Raw genomic sequence first — 25093 nt, 5'->3', positions numbered from 1 at the left:
CCAAATAGAGATTTCCTCCTGGGAATTAAAAAATGGCTCAACATAAAGAAACCTATTAATATAATTCATAATACTAAAAGGTGAAGGGCAACCTTAATAGAGTCCAAAAGAACACTCATTCCTGAATGTTTAACAAATATTTTTATTTGTTAAAAATAAAACAAAATTCTTAGTAAACAAGAAATGGAAAAGCAACTTTCTCAATGTGATTTTCATTTTTTATTTTTTTAATGTACTTTTATTGATTTCAGAGAGGAAGGGAGAGAGACATAGACGCATCAATGATGAGAGATTATCATTGATCAGTTGCCTCCTGCACACCCCCCACTGGGGATTAAGCCCAAAACCTGAGCATGTGTCTTTGACCAGAATCGAAGCCAGGACCTTCCAGTCCACAGTCCAATGCTCTATCCACTGCGCCAAACCAGCTAGGGCTCTCAATGTGATTTTTAAAAGCTACCTAAGAAAGTCAATAATAAGCACGATACTAAACAAGAAAACATAAGAAAACTTTTCATGAAGATAGGAACAAGATAAAGTTGCTTTTTCTAAATACTATTATTCAATACTGTTCTGGCCAGTGAAACAAAGCCACAAAGTAATGTGTGTAAATACTGAAAGAAAAAGTTTTTATTATTTTCAGATGATATGATTGTTACCTAGAAAAATTAAAAGAAACTGAAAAACTTACAGAATAAGAGTTCGATATAATTGGCTAGATATAATTAATATACAGAAGCTGAGAGGATTAGTGAATGCTAATGATAACCAATTAGAAATAATTAACATTCTAGTCTCAATATCATTAAATATTCAAAATTTAACTATAATTTTAAAAAGTTCAAGACATATATGAATAAACTATAAAACCCAAAAGATATAACTAGAGATGAGGGCAATTCACCCCATTTTTACTGCAATTTCAATCAAAATCCCAATGAATATGTAAGTTGTAAAACTGCATAAGAAAGAGCAAAAGAAAAGCAAGTTATTTTTGAAGAATGGGAACTTGCCCTATCAAACACAAAGCCACAGAGTTCCATATAGCATATGGATTAGCATAGAAATAGTGAGATCACTGGCACAGAACAGAGATTTACAAACATACTCATGACTACATGGGCATTTAGTACATGATTATTTAGGGCATTTCAAATCGGGGCAAGAGTGGATTATTAAAATCTTTCAATGAAAATTGAGAAAAACTGGCTTCTCATTTGGAGAGAAAAAAAGTGAAGGTTTCTACCTTATATATACCACACACAAAAATAAATACCATTTGAATTAAAATTTTAATTATAAAAATAAAGTCATACAAATATTAAAATAGAATATAAGAAAATATTTTTAACATTGATATGGGGGAAAAAAAATCCTTCCTAGGATGGCCAAAGCTAGAAAATATACAGCAGGGCTGGGGAATGTCCAGCCAGTGGGCTGTATGAGGCCCGTGAAACCATTTGGTCTGGCCCTGCCAAGGCATTAGGGGTGAGCTCATTAAATGTTTGACCAACTGTAGCAGGCTAATGTTTAAGTTGATAATTTTGTATGGCCCTCGAATGATGTTATAAATATCCAAATGGCCCTTGGCAGAAAAATGTTCCCCATCCTTGCTATAAAGGGAGATTGATGGATTGGACTACATAAAACTAAAAACTTAAACACCAATACCTTATGCTGTGTGAAGTATTGTGTTTGCACTACAACAGCCTCCTACAATTAAAGAGATTAATTCCTCCAAGGGGAAAAAAAGGCAAAGGACCCAAATAGGCAACTCACAAATGAAGAAAAAATGGTAAATAAACATATGAAAAGCGCTGAACCTCAACCTTAAAACTAAGCAAAGAAATCCAAATTCAAATGATAATATCACTGTTGAGGAATTGGGAGCGGGAGGTGGGGGGACAGGGGTTGGGAAGAGAGGCAGTGGGAAGTGCAGGTGGTAAGCCTCCTAGTGAGCCACAGCCAGCTCAGCAGGAATGCAGTTCTCAGAGGGTCCCCTATTCTTCACTTTAAAATTACATCCCCAAGAACAAGCACACAATACACAAGAACTTTATTGGGGGAGGGTGTCCCAAAGTTCACACAGGTATGCTACTTTTTTGGCCAAAAGGGGTATAAATAAGACCTCAAAAGACTATATAACTTCTATCTGTGTATATATTCACAAAGAAACTCTGGAAACATTCAAACTAGTGACAATGATTACCTGGATGGGAGGAGGATGAAGTGGTGGGAATTAGGCAGATTATAAAGAGAAACAGAGACTTAGCACTCTCTACATCAGTTTTGTTTGTAATTTTTGAACCATATAAACAGTATTATTTATTTTTAAAAATAATTGAAATCTTATGCTGTTTAATGAAAATAATGATAACTGGAATTGATTTTTTCCATACATACATTCCCAGATAGCGCGGTGGTTAGGTTTTGACTTTTCAGACAGAAACTGCCTGCATCTCACTCATCTTAGAGACCCCATGGCAGCGCTTCTGGAAAATTTCACTTTCTAAAAGGCAGTTTGGTAGCATGTATCAAAATGTAAAATGTAAAATTTTCATGCCCCTTAACCCAGCAATGGCATTTCTAAAAATTTATTCTAGAGGAATTACGAATAGGGTGAGAAGATGATTCTGCAGTATTATTTACTATAGGAGGAAACTATTACGATCCACTAGCGTGGCATAGCATATTGGTAAATTATGATCATCGCTACTGATGCTACTTGTTTGTGGACCACACCTGGAGTTACAAGAAGCTCCTTGTCCCACATTCTCAGCTTTGTGACTCCAAATCCCTGCTCCCCATTCATCAGCTACCTGGCTCTTGGATGCGCCACCCACCCACCGGCTCACCTAGTCAGTGTAGGGTTGCGGTGGTTGGAGTTGGCGCAGAAGATGTTGTTGGACTTGCGCGTGGCGTCCAGAAACTGGCACACCGCCTGGCCGCGGAGCTCCGCCAGGGGCCGGGCCTCGTGCTTGAGGAACCACTGATGCGCCTCGAAGCAGCTGGCACAGAGGAGTTGCTCGCACTCGAAACACCAGAAGTCTGCCGGCTCTTTGCAGCGGGTGCAAACGGCCTGCGCATCCACAATCTGCTGGTACACTGACAGGCGCCGCTGCAGACTCTCAAAGAAGATGTTATCGAGGATGGGTCCATCAGCGCCAGGAGGAAGGGACGCCTGGCAGATAGGGCACTGCATGTCCGGGGCCTGCAGGCATCCTGAACACAGTGTGTGCAGGCAAAGCAGCAGCTTAGGGCACTTGGCTTCTGCCTGACAGCCCTGGCAGCGCAGGAACTGGAACTCCTCCTCCGTAGTTTGCTGGGGGACCAGAGGAGAGGGATGAGACCTTAAGTCCCAGGAGTCACCACCCACCACCATCATAGGTCACCTGCCCCCATGGCTGGAGGCTGGAATGGGACTTCATATTTCATTCCAGGCAGTTACCGGATGATGAAAACCCAGGCTTACCAGTATTTCAACTTCCCATTTACTCAGGCCTTCCCACTCTAACTCCACAATATATTGAGCATCTACTTCCCATCAGACACAGTACCAGGTCCTGAGATACAAGGATAAATAGGATACCTCTATCCCTACTATCACTGAACTCAGTTTAGAAGAGATACATTAAGTATCAACCTTCTATAAAGTTTGATGGTTCCTCATAAAGGTAAACTACCTTTTTGAGGAACTACCATATGATTTGGCAATTCCACTCCTAGATTTATATCCAAAAGAACTGAAACCACTGACCCACACAGATACATATCTACCCACATTCTCAGGAGCACACTGTTCCCAACAGCCAAAGGTGGGAGCAACCCAAGTGTCCATTAAAGGGTAAACAAAATGGAGTACATACAACGAAATATTCTTCAGCCTTCCCATTTAAGGAAGGACATCATGCTAAGTGCACTAAGCCAGACATGGGACAAACGTACGATTCCACTTATATGAAATATCTAGAGCAGGCAAATTCTCGGAGACAAAGTAGATTAGAGATTACCAGGGGCTGGAGGAAGGGGAGAATAAAGAGCTATTGGTTAAAGGGTACAGAGTTTGTTTGGGTGATGAAAAAGTTCTGGAAATAGGTCTTGAGGGTTACACAACATTGTGAATGTACTTAATGCTACTAAATAGTATACTTAGAAAAGGCTAAAATGGCAAATCTTGTGTATATTTTACCACGATTTTTAAAAATGCAAAAAAAAAGTACTTAATACAGTGCATAGCACATGGTAAATGCTCATAGAGTTAACTAGTGATATTAAGCAATATTATTCCTAGTTGTACTTATGCAAATAATACAAATTACTACAACTGGTGTTATTTGTGCTTTTAAAAGGGCCTGGAAGAACATAGAGCAAGTGATCTAAGAAGCTCCTTTTGGGGGTGGGAGGCTGGGGGTTTGTTCAGGAGAAGACTAAGGGAAAACTTCCAGGTAGAAAACCTGCCTTGGGAAAGGGGGTTGGGCTGGCAAGGTGTTCCAGGAGAAGTATCTAGAAAACTTCCTGGAGAAGAAACCACAGGAGCTGCGAGGCGAGGCCTTAACTGATTCACCTCTCCCATTGGGAACTGGTACTTAGGTTTTGTTTTCCCCAATGTGAGAGCTTTCCGCCATCGCCCCCACCCACGGCCGCCACACACACACACACACACACACACACACACACACACACACACACACACACTCCACCACCCGCAAGAGGCATGCTCCAGGCGCAGGCAATTGGGCTATTACTCTGGGGCCTCCTCAGAGCGGGGGCAAAGAGGCATATCGCCAGCGCGGGTAGGAGAGTCCGGTCCGAGGTGCCGCTGTTCATTCAGTAGAGAATAGCAGCCAGAGAGGCTCCCTTAACTCCTCCTGGTGATCTTTTTTCATCTCTCCTCTCCTCTACTCCTTACTCGAGCCAAGAGGGTCTGTCTTTTCCTTCTGTGTACTTGACCACGTTCTCTCTCCCTTCTCACCTCTCCCCCTATCACAGCAAATTCACAAAGCCTAAACCCCATCTCCCCAAACCCAGTAGTACCTCTGTGGGGCTGTGGTCCGGGCTGGGCTGCTGGCTTTCGGAGGGAGACTCCGGGGGAGGCATGGTGGACATGTCGGGCAGTGCGGAGTCCTGTTGGGTCCCCGAAGATCTGGCGGGCGCAGGCTCCGGCTGCATGGAACCCAGTGCAGTTTCGATTCTCAGTTTTGATCTTGGGGGCGGGAGAAGCTTGAAGAGACTCACGCGCGAGAGCACTGAATTTCCGGAGCTATCCGAAAGGGGAGGAGCCGGTTCTGGGCGAGTCACTGGAAAGGAAGTGAAACAGTAACTGGGGGCGGTTCTAGAAGCGGAGAGGCCAAACTGTGGGTTTGGAAGACACGCCCATGGCGGGTTAGAGGGAGAGGGAGGACAGTAGAGCACAGCTGGCCTGGGGTAACAGCAAAGTGTCTGAGCTGACACGACGGGGGGCAGCCCCGCCCTGGGCTTTGGGCCATTCATCAGCCGACGTGGCACAGCTTTGTGCCAGCCCCCAGCTGGGAGCCTGGGGCATAGAGATGAGTGATGTGGCCCTTGCTTTGGAAGAATCCCAGATCTAGTGGAAGGACAGGCTCCAAAAAGATTTTCACACAGCATTGAGACTAGCTGGAAAGGAGGTTCCTCAGCTGGGACTTGGAACAGTGGGAATTTACCAGGGACTCAAATATTGGGAAGACACTTTAAATAGAGAGAACAGTGCGTGCAAAGGCATGAAGGTTTGAAACAGGATTTAAGAGGGGACCCATGAGCAATGTCAGCCCAGGAAGGACTGGGGCAAGATCATAGATAAGGAGATGGGTCAGTTTTGTGAACTGTAGAGTCAGTTTGGTACCTAGAAACAATGTGATTCACTGTGCATGGTAGGAAAGTCACTCTGACAACCTAGGGGCAGGTGGCCTGATCTAGGATAGTGGCTGTGGGATGCAAGGGGGACTTGAGTCAGAGACACTGGGAGGGCACTGAGTGCAGATGAGGAGAACAGGATGATGCCTTGGCTCACAGTTGGAAAGGCTGGTAAATTTTAGGCAGTGGGGGATGGGGGAAGCTGGTGACAGGGTATGAAGAGTGAGGAGACAGAGCAAGCTAGCTTTTGGCCAGCAGAGAAGTGTGCCAGACCCCCAGTTGGTGAGGGGAGAAAGTACAGCTCCAGGTAGCCTCCCTGAGCCAGTACCCTTGGCTCTAAACTTCAAACCATCCCAACCACTGTGTACCCATTCTATGCTGTTCCAGCTTGGAACAGACTAGGAGGGGTGGTGACAGGGCTTTGCTCTTGTAAAGGCTTATAGTCTGAAGGCATGTATGGAAGGGAAGGGGGAGAGGCTTCAGGAGCCTGCCCTACCTTCCAACCCCATCAGTGCCCCTAGGGTTTTAGAATCAGGCCATCAAACTAGGAAAAACCGAAGATGGTGAGCAGCTATCCGCAGAAGGGACCTGGAACTGGGCTATTGCTGAGGGGCTGAGGGGCATAAGGAGGCAACTAGCATGTGGCTGTGACAAGGAAAATTTTATTAATCTCTGTTCATTTTGGAAGACAGCTTGCCTCAATGCCCTATTAGAAGTTAATGCTTCTCAGAATAAACTCCCCATTTGCATTTGGGTTTTCTCAAACCATGAAGAGACAAGTTACCTCTGGGTAACTGGATCAAGAGATATGCTCTTTCTGGACCTAAGGACTGAGAATCTCACTTCTAGATGCTTTGGAGGGTCTGCCCCATCATAACTGTGTGCTAACTCCTCCTTCCTGAGGTCCGCACATGAAATTTTTCTGTTCTTGTGCCAAAGTTCAGGTTCTCCCGCTCCACTTTAACCACAGTGAGCTAGTCAACAAATAAGTACTGAGATCCACTCTGTGCCAGATCCTGCTTGTTGGGCTGTGGGTACACAAAGTGGAGTAATTTGCTAATTATGCCCTGGAGAAATGTTAATTCCAGATAAGCCTCCACTCCCTTCCCGGCATACACACCCCAGTATTTGAGTTTGGAGAGGGAATGGTACAATTTCCTTGATTCTGAATAAGATTCGGCTCCTGAAAAATCCATTTCAAAGCCAACGTCCCTCCTGATCCTTTTCCAAAGCCGAGGGGTAGCAAGCACGAGGAGGCAAGGACCACCTTTCCTCCCAGCCCCGCGTCCGCAGTTCGGTCCTCCTAGCGCAGGTGGCGATGTGCGACTCCCGAGAAGCCGGGAGGGGCGGGGCGGAGGCCGGCAGATCACTTCCGGCACTGGCTGTTTAGAACCCTGCTCCTCAGGTGTTGGTACCCGGCGCTGCCCTTGGGGGACGTGGACTGTTTCCCGCAGTCGGACTTCGGCTTCCTGGGCTCCCAGAGGGCCGCTTGTTCCGGGAGCGGGGCGGCGTGGGGCCGGGGGCTGATTAGTGGCCGTCCAGCGCAGAGGGACCCGGGGGACCCGGCCGGTATCCCCAGGCCCGAGCTCTGTGCCTGTCAGAAGTCGGCTGGTCTGGCGTAGTCGCTCCCAAAGAGGAGGGAGCGAGGGGAAACCCTACGTGGAGAGGGGTCTGTACCGGACGCTGGGATGCTGGCGCCGATCCACCCTTCTGGGGCTTAGGGGCTGCAGCTTTCAGTTCTCATCTTCCAAGGAGCCTCCCTCCGTCCGCCCCATACACCTCACTCCTCCTTGGCTCAGCCCGTTAGGCCTCGGCTGAGGTTTCAAGTTCCCATTTTGACGAGAAAGAAACCAAGGTCTAGGCATAGAAGATCATCTGCTCGCCAAGGGCACTTGGCTGCCAAGAAGTGGCAGAATCCCCTCTGCCCCCTCGCACCTCTAGATTCCCTGAGCTTGAGCACCTCTCTGTTTCCTGGTGGAGGGACACAGGCCAAAAAAGGCCCTCAGCTGCCTGTGTGTCAACTCTGGCCCTGTCTTGCTCCAAAGCCTTGAATCCCACATTTCAGATCTCACATTCCTCAGCCTGACAACCAAACACTGAAGGATTTGGTCCCTCCCTAACCTTCCTGTAATGACAGCTGCCCCATCCAAGGGTTCCTTTTCTGCAGGGGCCATGAGGTGAGCCTCATTTCCTAGTTCCTCTCTCCCCACCTCCCATCTGAAGCTCTTCAACTAAAGCATGTATTTGACGGCCCTTAGGGGGTAAAGAATTGTGAGCTAGGAAAGAACATCTTAGTCCTCATCTATGGCTCTTATTGATTGGTGAGCCGTTAATGCCTTATCTCTTTAGGCAAAAGGACTCCTTGAAAGCACACCTTTGGGGCTTATGATAGAGGAGGGATGGGTTATGCCAGCAGCATTCAGTTCAACCCAAACTGTGTTTTCAGATTGCCATCCACTCCTGGCTCTGTACCAAGTTAATATAAATTAGACAAGAAGATTGATTCCTGCTCAGCCCAATAAGGAGGGTATCACATGGTTTTGCTTCTCCGATCCAATGATCGTTGTCCAGCAGAGAAAGCCTTGTGAAGGCTGGACTTGGGAGAGATTAGTTTTGATGTGTGGGAAGAGGGAACAATCCTTAATTAGGACCTACCCAAAGATATGGGAGTATTAGGCAAGGAGGCAGACAGAGCTCTGAGAAGGAAGGGAGGTGGGCAAAAGGTACACTTGACCATGTTCACTGTGCCTGCAGCTGTCCGGCCAGCCAATTGGTGTTCCTTGACTGCCTTTGTGCTCTTGCCTCAGATGTATCCCACACCTGGTCTTCCTGCCTCTGCCACAGTCTCATCAGTTTCCTGGGGTTTTTGCTGCTGCTGGTCACCTTCCCCGTTTCTAGCTGGTTTGCCTGGAGAGCCCCAGGGTGGTTGGGTCATACTGAGCATTGATGGATGAACTTTTTGCCCTCTGTCTCCTTCCCTTAAGTATATTATCGCTTCTGTGAAATGGGCTGGGCCAGGACACATCTTTCAGTTGAGGAAACTGAGGCTCATATTTGTCCAAAGTCGTACAGGAACCAAACTCCCAAGTCCTGGTTCTGGACAATAGTGTTAAGGTGCATACTGACATCTTTGCCAAACCTTCCTGCCTTTGGATTAGGCTAAATTGGAACTGGAAAACACTAAAATTGGCCCCAGAGATAACAAGTGAAAGGAATTTAGGCCTTGTTTCCACAGGGGGTATCTGCAGATGGGAAAGGGATGAACTATAGTTGAGGATCACACCTGAAAGCCACAGTGAAGTGGAAGCCAAGCAGGCCTGGCTCTTTGTGCAGCCCTAGGCCATGGTCAACTTTTCTAGAAAGACTTTGAGTTTGGTGTAGTCTGGAAGGAAGCCCTTAGAAAGTCCTAAAACTGCCATTGAAACAAATACTGTGACCTTGGGCAAGTCACTTTGCCTCTCTGGGCCTTCATTTCTCAGTGTGGATATATTTACTTCTTTGAGGACTCCAGCACCTGAAGTTGGCAAAGCCCTTTGCTTAGGGTTGCTGGTGGAGCAGCCCAGAATTTGATCCTAACTAATTCAAGGACAGACAGTTTTCTGGTTTGAGTCACATCTGGCTTCAGACCACAGAAAAGAAAAGTTTCTCTGAGGATCAAGTTAATACAGTGTGGTAGTGGAGAGCATGGCTTCTGGAGTCATTCAGAGCTGCATTCAGATCTTGCCTATTTCAGTTGGGGACTGTGATTTTTGAGCAAGTCACTTAACCCCTCAGAGCCTTGGTTTTCTCATGTAAACACAGTTTAACGATACCTGACATTGCCCAGGGCAAGGGGGAGAGAGATGAGGGAGGGCCCTGGGCAGACATCAATGCCAATCTGGGCTTACCACACTCAGCCCTTCCTTTGCCATTGTGAGCAGATTGTGCCCACCTATGATCAGATGATCGTGTTTCTATTGGGCTGGATCCGTACCCCTCAAGAGCCTGGCATGGTTTTCCTCCTGCCTTCATTGACTTCTTTCAGAGGGTGGATCTGAGGACATGAGCTTTCAATGTCCCTCCCTGCAAGGTGAGGGGCTTCTTGGCTCTCCTGGACAGAGAGAATGGGGGCTGTGGAGAGTGTATCCTGGGTGCCAGTAACTTGGCCTATGAGGAGCCATCAGAGGTAGGAGGAGGGGATAGGGAGGAGAGCAGAAAATCGAGGCTAGAGGCTGGGAGCCCATTCTTGCTCCAAATACCTAACCCCATATACTTGAGGACACCATTTTGTCCATGAGGCTCTAGTGACCAGGTAGGTGGATCAAGCTGGGTGGTCTCAGTGGGCCTGATCTCCCTGCAGCTTCAGCCCCTTAAAAGTCTCCTCTTTCATACCCCCTGCCCCCAATCTAAGAATGGGGCGTGCTGTCTGTGGGGGCCAATGTCCAGTTTAGGGCTCCAGTATTGTCAGTGATGACTGTGAAGGACCTGAACACAGCCATAGCCCAGAGTGCCATGACCAAGGCCCTGCTCAAGAGGCCTCTGCAGGCAATCCAGATGGAAAAGCTCAAGATCAGCAACCAGCTCTTGGTAGGCAGCACTTCACAGGGCAGAATTCAGTGGCTGGCACCTGGGCCTCCCTTTGCCCATGGGACACTGAGCAAAGCAGCAGATCCCTTTAGGCATCAGTCTACCCTATGCATGAAGAGTGTGACAACCTTTGAAGAGCCAGTGGTATGGGTGGGACTATGAGTATGTATGTAGCACTTCATTATCTATTTGCCTATTAATGGACACTTAAGTTACTTCCATACTATAGCTATTGTAAATAATGCTGCGATGAACATAGATATGTATATAACAGTTTGAATTAGTGTGTTGGATTTCTTCAGACACCCAGAACTGGGATTGCTGGGTTATAGAGTAGTTCTATTTTTAGTTTTTTGAGGAATCTCCATACTGTTTTACATAGTGGCTATGTTATATAGGACAAGGGTCTCAAGGTCTGGGTGTTCTTACTAAATGCCGTTCTTGCTAAGTGTTAAAATGTAGCACAATATTTTGCAGAAGCAGCTGTACACAGAATGTGCTTGACAAGAACCCTACCATATTAAGTGTAGCCTACTGCAAACAAGAAATCAACATTTAATTAACCAAATCTATCTATAAAAAGGCTAAGTGGCCGACTGTCCAACTGACCAACCGACCGGCCGGTACATATGACACACACTGGCAATTTAGAAATAAATGTTGACTCGCGCATGCGCGATACATATAAAGCTCTCGCTGGCGCCAATTGCATGCGTATGTTTCCATCTGTCATTGTCGATTGTGAATTTGGCTGTTTTTGTTGAAATGATTTGTAATGGATCTATTATTGAAGCTACCTTGGGGACTAGTAAATCTATAGATACTATTAAAAACATATCTAAATACGTGATTCTTTGTCCCAAAAATGAGCATGTTCATAAATTAAATGAAGAAATTTTGGATACACTTGATGGAGATTTTCACACCTATTTGAGTGATGATTCCATCGATTCAATTGATGATGCCGAAAAGGAAAATTTCCCCAGTGAATTTCTTAATAGTATTACTCCTTGAGGAATGCCATGTCATAAATTAAAATTGAAAGTAGGTGCAATCATAATGTTATTGAGAAATATTAATAATAAATGCAGTCTTTGTAATGGTACTAGATTTATTATCAAAAGATTGCAACCTAACATAATCAAAGCTGAAGTATTAACAGGATCTGCGGAAAGAGAGGTTGTTCTGATTCCAAGGATTTGTCCCTGTCTGACACTGGCCTCCCATTTAAATTAATTCAAAGATAGTTTCCCATGATGCCAACATTTGCAATGAATTAATAAATCACAAGGACAAACTCTAGACATAGTATGAGTATTCCTACCGGACACATTTTCAGACATGGTCAGCTATATGCTGCTTTCTCTCTAGTTCAAAGAGCGTGTGACATTTAAGTTAAAGCTGTACTAGTAAATACTTCATCACAAGGGAAATTAGTCAAGCACTCTGAAAGTGTTTTTACTCTTTTTAAAATTTTATTTTATTAAATCTTTATTGTTCAGATTATTACATTTGTTCCTCTTCCCCCCCCCCCATAGCTCCCTTCCACCCAGTTCCCACCCCACCCTCTGCCCTTACCCCCCCACTCTCCTCATCCATAGGTGCACAATTTTTGTCCAGTCTCTTCCCGCATCTCCCACAGCCCTTTCCCCCCAAGAATAGTCAGTCCATTCCCCTTTCTATGTCCCTGATTCTATTATAATCACCAGTTCATCCTGTTCATCAGATTATTTATTCACTTGATTCTTAGATTCACTTGTTGATAGATGCATATTTGTTGTTCATAATTTGTATCTTTACCTTTTTCTTCCTCTTCCTCTTCTTAAAGAATATCCTTCAGTATTTCCTATAACCCTGGTTTGGTGGTGATGAACTCCTTTAGCTTTTCCTTATCTGTGAAGCTCTTTATCTGACCTTCCGTTCTGAATGATAGCTTTGCTGGATAAAGTAATCTTGGTTGTAGGTTCTTGGCATTCATCACTTTGAATATTTCTTGCCACTCTCTTCTGGCCTGCAAAGTTTCTGTTGAGAAATCAGCTGACAGTCGTGTGGGTATTCCCTTGTAGGTAACTGAGTCTCTTTCTCTTGATGCTTTTAAGATTCTCTCTTTGTCTTTTGCTCTTGGCATTTTAATTATGATGTGTCTTGGTGTGGTCCTCTTTGGATTCCTTTTGTTTGGGGTTCTCTGCGCTTCCTGGACTTGTAAGTCTATTTCTTTCACCAGGTGGGGGAAGTTTTCTGTCATTATTTCTTGAAATAGGTTTTCAATATCTTGCTCTCTCTCATCTTCTGGCACCCCTATAATTCTGATGTTGGTACGTTTGAAGCTGTCCCAGAGGCTCCTTACACTATCTTTGTATTTTCAGATTCTTTTTTCGTTTTGCTTTTCTGGTTGGGTGTTTTTTGCTTCTTCGCATTTCAAATCTTTGCCTTGATTCTTGAGCTCCTCTGGTCTGCTGTTGGGAGTCTGTATAATATTCATTATTTCAGTCTGTGTATGCTTAATTTCTAGTTGGTTCTTTATCATAACATCGAGGGTCTCATTAGATTTCTTGTAGATCTCAATAACTTTATCGGCAGCTTCTAGACAGTTCTTGAGAGACCTTAAAAGTGTGGTTCTGAACTCAATATCCTCCATTGACAGTTTTGTCCTGTTTCTTTGTCTCCGCATTTTTTATGCTTTCTTGGTGCACCCCCTAGTGGTCTTTGTGCGCAGTCTTGTTGTAGTTAAGCCTTGATTGTTGTAGTTAATACTAGGGGGATTTGACCTCCAGGCCAACTGGCTGTGAGAATCAGCTGTGTCTGCAGTGGGAAAACTTCTGTCCTCTAGGGAGGTGCTAACCTAGCATTTGCCTGAGGCTATCTGGCAAATGGCTCTGCACAGGGCTTGGGCGGGGCGGAGCGGATGGGATCAACAGACCGGGTGGAGGGAGCAGTTATGGCTGCTCTCAGTCCCGTCCCCAGAGGCTCTGCCTCTCAGAGTCCCAGCAACCACTGCAAACCTCGGAGAGAAAGCTGCCCTCGCGTTCTGACCAATGCCAGACAGTCCCGCTTCTCCCGTTTGAGTCTGGGTCCCTAGAGACTCGCCCAGAACTGGAGCTCAGAATCTGAGACTCCCTCCCGATTGAAACAGACAACCGTGCCCTCAGCTACCAGCCCACTCCGCGCGTACCTCCGCACCTTTGTATTTTCTGCACTGCGCCTCCTCTGAGTCTCGTATGCTGTTCTCTTTCCTTCTAGTTGAAGAATTTCCCCTCAGCCAGTCTTCCTGTGGTTCTGGGCGATGTCCGTTCCGTCTTTTAGTTGTATTTTTGAAGTGGTTGTTCGAAGCAGCTAACTCCAGTGTTTACCTATGCCGCCATCTTGGTTTCTCCTGAAAGTGTTTTTACTCTTAATGTTGTATACAGGGAGATATTAGAATAAGTTTAATCAATTTACCAGTCATTGTTTTTATCACTGTTGTTTTTGTTTTAATATAATTTTTTGTTTTTATATCATGCCTTTGTTCTTATATCATGTTGTTATTGTTTATTTATTGATCAGTTTATACATTATTTTCATATACTAGTACATTTTACTAATTTTCTTTCATCTCTGACACTTCTATTATAGACAAAGGGTAAATAGTGATATTATAATATTTCTTCTAATTAATTTTCTTTCAATGTGCACGAATCCATGTACCAGGCCACTAGAAGTATATATAATCAATGGCTAAACCTCTCATCGGGGAGATAGAGCTTTGGATGTGAATCTCCTGTCTCCTTTACTTGCTGTAAGTAAATAAAACTAAGGATAATCAATGCCCCCCAAGTGGTGAACTCCTTGAGTTAGGTAACAGGGGCACCAATCTGCATACCCAGCAACAGTGCACAGGGTTCCCTTTTCTGGACATCCTCATCAACTTGTTTGTTGATTTATTGATAATAGCCATTTTGACAGGTGATATCTTATTGTGGTTTTAATTTGAATTTCTTTATTAGTGACTTTGACCATCGTTTCATATATTTGTGTCTTCTTTGGAGAAATTATCTATTCAGGTCCTCTGCCCATTTTTTAATTGAATTGTTTTGTGTGTGTGTGTGTGTGTGTGTGTGTGTGTGTGTGTGTGTTTGGTGTCAAGTTGTATGTATGAGTTTCTTATGTATTTTGGGTATTAACCCCTTATTGTATGTATCACTGGCAAATATCTTCTCCCATTCAATAGGTTATCTTTTTGTTTTGTTCTAAGTATGTGAAACATGCCTTTGGTATTTTGATAAGAATTGCATTGAATCTCTAGATTATTTGGGGTAGTATAGACATTTTAACCATGTTAATTCTTCCTATCCATGATCACAGTATATGCTTCCATTTATTTATATCTTATTCAGTTTCTTTTTTCAATGTCATAGCACTCCAAGTACAGGTCTTTTACCTTCCTTGGTTAAATTTATTCCTAGGTATTTTATTCTTTCTGATGCAATTGTAAATGAGATTTTCTTTTTTAAATATATTTTTATTGATTTTCAGAGAGGAAGAGAGAGATAGGAACATCAATGGTGAGAGAGAATCACATAGGCTGCCTCCTGCATGCCCCCCACTGGAGATTGAGCCCACAACTCAGGCATGTGTCCTTGGCTGGAATCGAACCCGGGACCCTTCAGTCCACAGGCCAACGCTCTCTCCACTAAGCTAAACCAGTTAGGGCTAGGATTTTCTTAATTTCTCTTTTTGATAGTTTATTATTGGTGTATTAAAATGTAACCAATGCCTGAATATCAGTTTTGTATCCTGCAACTTTACTGAATTCACTTATTCTAATAGGTTATTTTTGGACGGGAGGAGGGGGAATCTTATATAGGTTCCCTATATAGTACCATTGTTATGGTAGGCAGCCATCAATCAGAGCCTGGCTGGCCACTTCAGAGAGACGGGCTAGGCCAGGGCTGTGTAAAGGACACTGCCATGGAAATCCAAGGGTGCCCTGCAGACTCCAGCCGATAGGGAGGTGGACTGAGAGCTATAGCATCTCTAGGCTTCCTGGTGGTGGATCCTGAAGCACTCTCCCCACTACATAGACAGGGAGCACCAAGAATCTCCCCCATTGGCTATGATGGCTCTGGGGGAGGTTCTTACTGAAAATTACCAAGCTGCCAAAAAGCTAGAAAGATGAATGAACAGGGCCCCAGTGCTGAAAGCTAGCAAGATAATTGGATAGAAAAAAGCCCTCCCCTCCCTATCCCTGTAAGAACTCTGGGCTTGAGCAGAAAGAGATGGTCTTTGAGACTGGAGTCCACCACTCTCCCAGGTTCTAGCACCTGGATAAAATCTCTTTCCTTTTGCACCAAGTTTGGCCTGTCTCACAAGTTTGGCTTTTGGGTGGAACCTGTGTTTTTTATTACATCTTATCATCTGCAAATAATGACAGTTTTACTTCTTCCTTTCCAATTTGGATGCCCTTCCTTCCTCCCTCCCTCCCTCCCTCCCTCCCTCCCTCCCTCCCTCCCTCCCTCCCTCCCTCCTTCCTTCCTTCCTTCCTTCCTTCCTTCCTTCCTTCCTTCCTTCCTTCTTGTCTGATTGTTGTGTTGACTTCCAATACCATATATATGTATGTATATAGATAGATAGATAAATAGATAGATATCCCTAATATGCAAATTGACCAAACGGCAGAACAACCGAACAACTGCACAACCGGTTGTTATGACGTGTGCTGACCACCAGGGGGCATGCATGGAACATGGCGGGTATTGGCAGCAGGCGGCAGAGCGCGGAACATGGCGGGTGTCAACCGCAGTGGAATGGTGGAGCAGGTGAGTGGGGACGCCAGACCAAGGCGGGGTGCGGGTCACTGTCATTAGGGTGAGCCTCTAGTGGTTACTGAAAATTCTTTGCTCCCACGTGCCACGGTCCCACCTGGCACTCACACCTGCAGATGGCACAGGCCCCGCTCATACCCACTGCCAGCACCAGCGCTGCCACTTGCACCTGCTGCCAGCACCTGGTGCTGGCTCCGATCGCTCAGCGCTGTCAGTGGCGGTGGCAGGAGCAGGGCTGCTGGCAGACAGGGGACCAGGGGGCCACAGCGGGAGGAACCAGGTGGGGGCATGGAGGTGGGCTGAGACCCACCCTGTGCCCGCCGCAGCCTCGCAGCCCACAGTTTCTTTCAAGGTGCACAAATTCATGTATTGGGCCCTTAGTCCTATATAATAAAAGGCTAATATGCAAATCGACCAAACGGCGGAATGACCAGTCACTATGACGTGCACTGGCCACCAGAGGGCAGATACTCAACACAGAAGCTGCCCCCAGGTGGTCAGTGCACTCCCACAGGGGGAGCACCACTCAGCCAGAAGCCAGGCTCACAGCTGGTGAGCGCAGCGGCAGTGGTGGGAGCCTCTCCTGCCTCTGTGACGGCACTGAGGAGCCCTCGCGGGATGTCCAACTGCTGGCTTAGGCCCACTTGCCCCACAGAGGTCTCAGACTGCAAGAGGGTGCAGGCTGGGCTGAGGGAACCCCTTCCTCCCCAGTACACAAATATCATGCACTGGGCCTCTAGTATTGAATAAAAGTGGTGATAGTCTTATTAGAGAATGCTTTTAGCTTTTCCCTAAAGAGTATGATGTTAGCTGTGAGTTTGTTAGATATGGCCTTTATTATACTGAGATGTTTCCTCGATTCCCATTTTGCTGAGGTCTTTTATCATAAATGGATGTTGTCATGTACTTTTTCTACATCTATTAATATGATCAGATGATTTTTATCCTTCATTTTATTTATGTGGTGTATCATGTTAATTGATTTGCAGATATTGAACCAGTTTTGGTTCCCAGGAATAAATCCCACTTGATCATGGTATACAATCTTTTTAATATATTGCTGAATTTGATTTGTTAATATTTTATTAAGGATTTTCTATTTCTATTTTCATCAGGGTATTGGTCTATAACTTTTTTGTTCTGTCTTTGGCTTTGGTATTAGGGTAATGCTGGCCTCATAAAATGAGTTTCGGAACCTTCTTTTGGCATAGTTTGAGAAGGAGAGGTGTTAATTCTTCTTTGAATGTTTGGTAAAATTCACCTATGAAGCCATCCAGTCCTGGACTTTTGTTTGTTAGGAGTTTTTTATTTTATTTTATTTTATTTATTTTTATTACTGATTTGATTTTGTTAGTAGTTATTGATCTGTTCACAATATCTGTTTCTTGTTGATTTAGCCTTGGGAGATTGTATGTTTCTAGGAATTTATACATTTCCTCTAAGTTGTCCAATTTGTTGGCATGTAGTTGTTCATAATTTTCTTATAATCATTTGTATTTCTGTGATGTCAGTTGTTACTTCTCTTTTATTTCTGACTTTATTTATTGGGTTCTCTTGCCTTTTCTCTTGATGAGCCTGGTTAAAGTTTTATCAACTTTATTTAACTTTTTCTAGTTTTTTTAGGTGGAAGGTTAGATTGTTTATTTGAGATTTTTCTTGTTTCTCAAGGTAGGCCTGTATTGCTATGAATGTTCCTCTTAGAACTTCATTGGCTTTGTCCCATAGATTTTTGGAGTGTTGTGTTTTTAATTTTATTTGTCTCCAGATATATTTTTATTTCTTTCTTGATCTCATTGTTAATCCATTTATTGTATAATAACATGTTATTTAGCCTCCATGTGTTTGTGTATATTTCAGTTTTCTTCTAATTGATTTCTAGTTTCATACCATTGTGTTTAGAGAAGATGCTTGCTATGACTTAAATCTTATTAAATTTATTGAGAGTTGTTTTGTGGCCCAGCACGTGGTCTATCCTTAAAAATGTTCCATGTACATTTGAAAAGCATGTATATTCTGCTTCTTTGGGGTGAAATATTCTTAAAATACCTATTAAGTCCATTTGGTCTGATGTATCATATAAAGCTATTATTTTCTTGTTGGTTTTCTGTCTGGAAGATCAATCCATTGATGTCAATGGGGTATTAAAGTCCCTTATGATGACTGTATTACTGTAGACCTCTCTCTCTTTATGTCTGCCAATATTTGCTTTAGATATTTAGGGGTTCCCACATTGGGTGTGTAAATGTTTGCAAGGGTTATATCTTCTTATTGGATTGACCCCTTTATCATTATGAAATGTCTCTTTTTGTCTTTGTTGTTTTAAAGTCTATCTAGTCTATATATCTCTAATATATCAATCCCAGCTTTTTGTTGTTGTTTCTTTGGTATGAAATATCTTTTTTCATCCCTTTCAGTCTGTGTGTGTCTTTGTATCTGAAGTGGGTCTCTTGTAGGCAGCATATGCATGGGTCTTGTTTTCTTATCTATTCAGCCACCCTATGTCTTTTGATTAGATCATTTAATCAATTACATTTAAAGTGATTATTGATAGGTATATAGTTATTGCCATTTTATTATTCATATATTTTATCTTTTTTCTTCTTCTTCTTAAATGCAGGAAGCCACCACTTGCCAATACTCTCTGTGCACCAAGGAATGCAGAAGACCAATGGACCTTGGGCATTATCAGGGCTGATGCTAAGCACTAAATGTTGAGATAGTGGTGGCTCAAGGCAATTCCCTAACCTGATAATCTTTTTACTTTTTACCAAACTTTACCTTTGATATGCCTGTATGCATTGTTAAAGGGCAAATGTGTATTCAAGTAAATAAATAGCGGACCAGGCCAGGTTTCGGTGTGCCTCTTCAAGAAATAGGTCTCCACCTGGCCCCCAATGCCTTCTAAATTCATATTTCTTGTAAAGTATTTTCATTTGTGCGTTGGCCCCTCCTTCAGATCCTGAACCCCGCCGTGAAGGTTGTGGCACTGAAAGAATTCCCTTTAACCTTTCTTCAAATAATACTGGTTTGGTGGTGATGAATTCCTTTGGCTTTTTCTTGTCTTAGAAACACTTTCTCTCTCCTTTGATTCTAAATGATAGTCCTGCTGGGTAGAATAATCTTGGTTGTAGGTACTTGCTTTTAATCACTTCGAATATTTTGTGCTAATCCCTCCTGGCCCGCAAAGTTTTTGTTGAGAAATCAGCTGATTATCTTCTGGGAGCTCCCTTTTAGGAGCTTTTCTTTTGGTGCTTTTAAGATTCTCTTTTTGTCTTTTACCTTCGGCATTTTAATGTGATGTGTCTTGGTGTGGGCCTCTTTGGGTTCATCTTGTTTGGGACTGTGCCCTTCCTGGATTTGTATGCCTATTTCCTTTGCCAGGTCAGGAAACTTTAATCATTATTTCTTCAAATAGGTTTTCAATTTCTTACTCTTTCTCTTTTCCTTCGGGAACCCCTATAATGCAAATATTTTATGCTTGTTGTTGTCCCAGAGGTTTCTTAAACTATCCTCTTTAAAAAAAATTTTTTTTCTTTTTGCTGTGCAGAAAACTGAGAGAGGCAGTCTGGGGGGAGTCAGTCTTACACCAAGATGTTAGAATCATTTAGGGCCCATTTCTAAGACACAGTTGGCTGCTGGTAAAGTGGGATCAGTGCCTCTGGTTAAAATGAAATCTCAGGAAAGCCTGCACACCCCCCTAAGCCCTGGTTCAGGTATACATTTCTCATTCTCACTCTCTTTTTCGCCTACACTTCATCTGGAAGGATTGAACATTCCTCACCTCTTGCTTGCTAGACTCTCCTTAGCTGCTCCAGGCCAGCTGTTTTACCCCTCAGTGCCTTGGCCCAGCCTCCCACCCTCACCTGTCACTTTCTGCAGCAGGCCTTGCCTCCTAAGCCTTAGGAGAAAAAAATCTAGGACAAGAACTCTTTCGTCTTCCTCCAGCATCACCCTTCAAAATCATTGACATCTGTGCTTTTTTGTTTTTTAATCTTCACCCAAGGATGTTTCCATTGATTTTAGAGAGAAGAGAGAAACATCAGTTGGTTGCTTCCCACCTGGGTATGTGCCCTGATCGGGAATTGAACCCATGATCTTTCATTGTACAGAATGATTCCCCAACCAACTGAGCCACACCAGCCAGGGCTGTGCTATTTTTCCTGCCATGTTGGAAGCATCTGCTTCCTCTGTCTGAGGTTCATCCTCGCACCAAAAATGCTCTGGCCCAGAACCTGGCTCACTTTATCCATTCATCCTCTCTTCTTCTTGCCTTTCTGCCTCTCTCTCCTTTCCTTCCTTTCCTCCCGTTCTTAGTCTTGGCTTCCCATAGGCTCCTAAGACAGTCATCACAGTGAACTCCCACTTGCTAATGCAGAGGGCACTTTTCAGTCCTTCCTCTGCTTCACCCGGTGTCAGACTTTGACTCTGTGCACCCATCCTTCTTTTACTCTAGATCAGTCATCTGCTTCCCTGGGCTTCCATTACTCTGCACCCCAGCTTCCTTTTTTCTTCCTGGTCACCCTTGTTACTCCTGCCCTTCAGTTTCCAGGTTTCTGTCAATGTTTTTTTTTTTCCTATGACCTCCTGGGAAAGGCTCATTTACCTGGGGCCCTTGCTACCTCTGGACACTAATTATTTACACCACCCTGTGCTAGTCCTACTCTCTCCTGCACCCTGGACCCATTTATCCAACTGCCTATTGGGCAGCTGGCTGTGCCATACACATTAAAGCTTAATGTATTAAAAAAAAGTTATCATCCCTCCCCTACCTACTCCCAATTCTGCGTCGCCTGCTGTGTGCCCTTCTAGACGAATACCCACACCTATGATCCACACCAGAGACCTTGCTGCGACCTTTGTGATAAGGTCCAGGATCTGAAGGAGGGGTGACACAAATGAAAATGCTATACAATAAAACATGAATTTAGAAAGCATTGGGGGCAGGTGGACCCTCTTTCTTGAAGAGACACACCGAGACTGGGTCCCGTCTGCTTTTTATTCAGTTTTAGATACACATCTTGCCCTCAGTAAAGCACGGCAAACAAGTAGCAGACAGACAGTCTCAAAGATCAGTAAAGAACAGTAAGGTCCAGTAAACATTTACTTGGAGGCTATCAGGTCAGGAGATTGCTTCGAGCCACCGCAATCTCAACACGAACAATCGGTGCCTAGCGTCAGCCCTGCTAACTCTCAAGGTCCATCGGCCTCCTGCGTTCCTTTGTGCACGCTCATGACAGTATTGGCAAACCGTGGCTTCCCACAAACCTGACTCCTCCTCACTGCTTTCTCTGTAATCACACATCTGGGCAGCTGACTAGCCCAGTAGTTCTCTTTCTCTAGTATCTTGCTGTAGCTTCACATAGTTTACAGAATTGTGCTCCTTCTTGGATATATCTTGGCTCCACAGCCACCTGTCTGCCTGATACCAGATCCACATCATTTCTGTTGGCAGTTTGAAACCACATCCTACTTTGGTCTCTGTGCCTTCACCCTCAGCCCCCTCCAACCCAGTGTCCACATGGCAGCCAAGAGAATCTTTCCAAAAAGCAAGCCTGCTCTGTCAACGCCCTGCTAAGCGCCTCTCTGGGGCTCCTTGTGCCTCAGAATAAATCCAGGTGAGCAGGAGCAGCTACCTCTGATCCCCTCAGCTGTCTCCAGCCTCCCGGCCCACACTTGAGTGTTTAACTAAAGGGAACTCGCAATTCCAGAATGTTCCAGCCTCTCCTGTCCGAGCTTGTGCACATTCTGCCCTTCACCTGTATAACTCACTGCCCCATGTCCTCCCTGGTCCTCTCCTGGCTGCTTACTGCCAGTAGCACACAGCTGGATTGTATTGTCCTGTGCCCATGTTCCCAAGCAGAAACTTGTCAAGGGGGTGCCTCGTGAGCCTGCCCAAAGAAGGTGCTCCAGGACGGTGTGCTGAATGAGTTCCATTTATCCCCACACTGTCTCCAACTGGAGAGCAACAACGTGACCAGGGCCCGGGGGCTTGAGGTGGACCACGTGGAGCTGGCAGTGGAGGCTGTGCTACGGCCACCACAGGACAGTCCGGCTGGGCCCAGCTGGCTCTCCATTTCCTGGGGAGGGGCGTTTACTCACTGGCAAGAGGTACCCTGCCCCCGGGGCCAGGTGAGGAGCCTCCTGCAAAGGGTGGGGGGCTCAGCAGGGCACTCAGCTTGGTGTCCAGCACAGGCTGAGCTTTGCTACTTGCTCCCTTAAGCAAGCACCTTTATGCAGTCCATTCTCTGCCTGTCTTTTCAGGCCGCTCCGATTCTGGAGCTGACTAGAACTAAGGCAGTGGGAAGAGCCTAGGTGTCTCTAAGTGCGTGGAGGCCATGGTAGAAAAGAGATTTACATTCAGACTGGAATAGCTTAGAAATAGGGTTTGGGAGTTAAGGATGAAAACTTAAGAGTGACTTCTTAGCTGAGTAGTGAGTTGAACACAGACCTGAAGTGGGTGTAAGAGGGAACTATTACAAAGGTATGAAGGCCACAGTGATCCTGACCTTGGCAGCAAATTGACCTCCCCTCTCTGCCACTTCCCCAGCCTTGTGGACTACCCCCACCAGACATCTTGGAGATGGTGAGCAGAGTTGAGTTGCCTGCCCCTCACGTTGGTGCTAGGCCCAGCTTGAAGAAGCCTGGCCGAGGGACTGCTGACTACTCTGCAGCCCCACCTGGTCAGCCAAGTTCGGGCCTGCTACCAGTTCAGTGTGGTCCTTCCCAGTGACACCCAGAGCATCTACTCCCTGGACCTAACTATACGTGCAACTGCCCTCCCTGCCCCCTCCTTGCCACCAAGATTGCTTGTAGCCCCTGCCCTCCACCCTGGGTCCATTTTTATCTTTTGTTAAAAGTGTATTTTTATTGATTTCTGAGAGGAAGAGAGAGGGAGAAATAGAAACATCAATGATGAGAGAGAATCATTGATCCACTGCCTCCTTCACACCCCACTCTGGGGATTGAGTCCACAATCCAGGCATGTCCCCTGACCAGGAATCGAACGTGAACTCCTGGTAGACACTCATCCCCTGAGCCCTGCTGGCTGGGCCCCAGGCCTGTTTTAGATGACCCCTGCTCCTGTCAGCAGTTTAGAGTGAACCCACAGCAATCAGGGGCTCAGGCACCATTTGCAGACGAAGATTATCCAGACCTCTGTCTCCCTCCCCTGTGCTCATCAGCAGGACAACTCACATAGCCAAGCTTCCTGTACCAAGAGCCCTGCACATGCTGTAGGCCTACTGTGTGCCAGGCTTTGTGCTGAGCACTTTTTGCTCATTAGCTCACCTACTTCTCACTGTGTGCCTATCATTTAGGTTGTATTATCATTCCCATTCCCCAGTTTGGAAACTGAGGCTCTGAGCAATTACATAGCCAATAGGATTTGAACCCAGGGTAATAGAACCTGAATGCTTAATCACTGCTTTCTACTCCACCCAGTGGGACATGCTAATCTTTTCCCCATTGCATGTCTATCCCCCTACTCAAGCTGAAGGGCAACCTAGCAATGGCCATGAAACTGGAGGCTGTTCTTAGGGCCCTGAAGTAGCAGCCTTGGCTGATCATCCACAGCCCAGCCTAAGCCTGGCACCAAGCCAGAGGGGCATCTTGGAGGAAGAGGCATTGGCGCTACACCTCAGATTACTGAGGCCCTGAGAAGGTTCAGGCCCAGTCAGTTGCCAATGAATGGAGGCTGGGAGACACTGGCGGCAGGGCGAGGCTGAGTCAGGGCCCTTCTGACCTACAGTGGCTCTCTGGACAAGCCTTTGCTCATCACAATCCCCTGCTGAGTAACCACCCTGAGATCGGTACACAGCACCATGACAGGAGAGCCAGGCCTGCTCTGCGGTGCTGGCTGGCTGATTGGAGAGGCAGGGCCCACAGAAACAGCCTGGCAGCAGCTGATTTGGTCCCAGTATGAGGGAGCAAAGCATGTGGCTCAGGCTCCCAGCTCCAGAGTGTGTGTGTATGTGTGTTTGGGCAGGGTGGGGGGGATCAGAGAGGTTGGGGGATGGAGGAGGAGGAGGCCACCAAGGAGAGGTCACTGCTGGAGGGATCTGGGGATCAGGCAGGTCCCAACTTCCAGATTACAATTCTGATCCAGGCCAGTGGGGTGAGGTGAGAAAGAGTGGGTCCTGCTTCTCTGGCCAGGGCATGAGACCTCTTGACTCTGACTCTCTGACTTGTCCAACAGCTCTGTCTTGCATGCCTGATGGGCCAGGCTGGGGCCTAGGGCAGCATGAAGGGGAGCCCTACCCTTCCTGTGGTTCTTAGCAGAGGTTCGAAAACTCAAACAAATGTGTTTGCCATGTACAAACAGTGGGGTTTGGGGATGGATGGTCCCCAATGTCCCTAGTGTCTGCAGCCAGGGACCAGAGCCCTGAAGGCTGACACAAGCCCTCATGATGCTCTAAATCACCCACAGATCTCCTTTCTGCTAAGGGATCTCAAAGCCCTGGGGCAGGAGTGGGCACTCTGTTCCTCTTGAGAGTCAGGAGGTGTGCCAGGGAGAGGGGGTATGCGTGTGTCAGAGCTGGTCCCGAAACAGGGTGGAGTCACCACATTCAGGAGAGGTTTCAGGGCTGCTCTCAGCTTCCCCTCCTGTTACACTTGGGTGGCCTGGCTTTCTGCTTCAGTGTTCCAGACCCAAACGGGGACCCTTTGACTTCTCCATTCCTCATAAATGAATCTAAAAAAAAAAAAAAAAAAAAAAAAAAAAGAAAAAGAAGAAGAAAGAAAGAAAAAGAAAAGAAAGAATGGAAGATAGAGAAATGACTCTCACTTCCTGAAGAGGCTTGTGAGGAAACCCCCACAGAACTCTGAGCCCTCCCCTTGAGGAACAGCCTGTGGCACCA

General features: G+C 45.5%; 2 protein-coding genes across 9 annotated transcripts in view; one reads left to right on the top strand and one right to left on the bottom strand.

The window, feature by feature from the left end:
* PML (PML nuclear body scaffold) overlaps positions 1-5265 on the bottom strand; it is a 47137-nt gene extending 41872 nt beyond the window's left edge. For all 8 annotated transcript variants that reach the window (XM_036348529.1, XM_036348541.1, XM_036348537.1 and 5 more), the window contains exons 1-2: positions 5035-5265; positions 2856-3322 (exon numbers count right to left, since the gene is read on the bottom strand). In XM_036348529.1, the coding sequence (XP_036204422.1) occupies positions 2856-3322; positions 5035-5169 (602 nt within the window). In that variant the 5' untranslated portion in view covers positions 5170-5265. The remainder of the gene's footprint in view (positions 1-2855; positions 3323-5034) is intronic.
* A 1373-nt stretch (positions 5266-6638) lies between these two features.
* STOML1 (stomatin like 1) lies at positions 6639-23787 on the top strand. The gene is given in 13 exon segments (XM_036333858.1): positions 6639-6661; positions 7262-7365; positions 7368-7394; positions 8676-8785; positions 9792-9876; positions 9879-9947; positions 10262-10437; positions 11833-11840; positions 22202-22296; positions 22299-22367; positions 22808-22880; positions 22882-23005; positions 23728-23787. Coding segments are annotated over 13 exon segments (1023 nt in total).
* The last annotated feature ends 1306 nt before the right edge of the window (positions 23788-25093 follow it).

Source organism: Myotis myotis, unplaced genomic scaffold (genome assembly GCF_014108235.1).
Source record: "Myotis myotis isolate mMyoMyo1 unplaced genomic scaffold, mMyoMyo1.p scaffold_m19_p_1, whole genome shotgun sequence".
In the NCBI taxonomy this organism is placed as follows: Eukaryota; Metazoa; Chordata; class Mammalia; order Chiroptera; family Vespertilionidae; genus Myotis; species Myotis myotis.
Note: the sequence above shows the minus strand (reverse complement) of the source record. Positions and strands in the feature narration are given on the sequence as shown.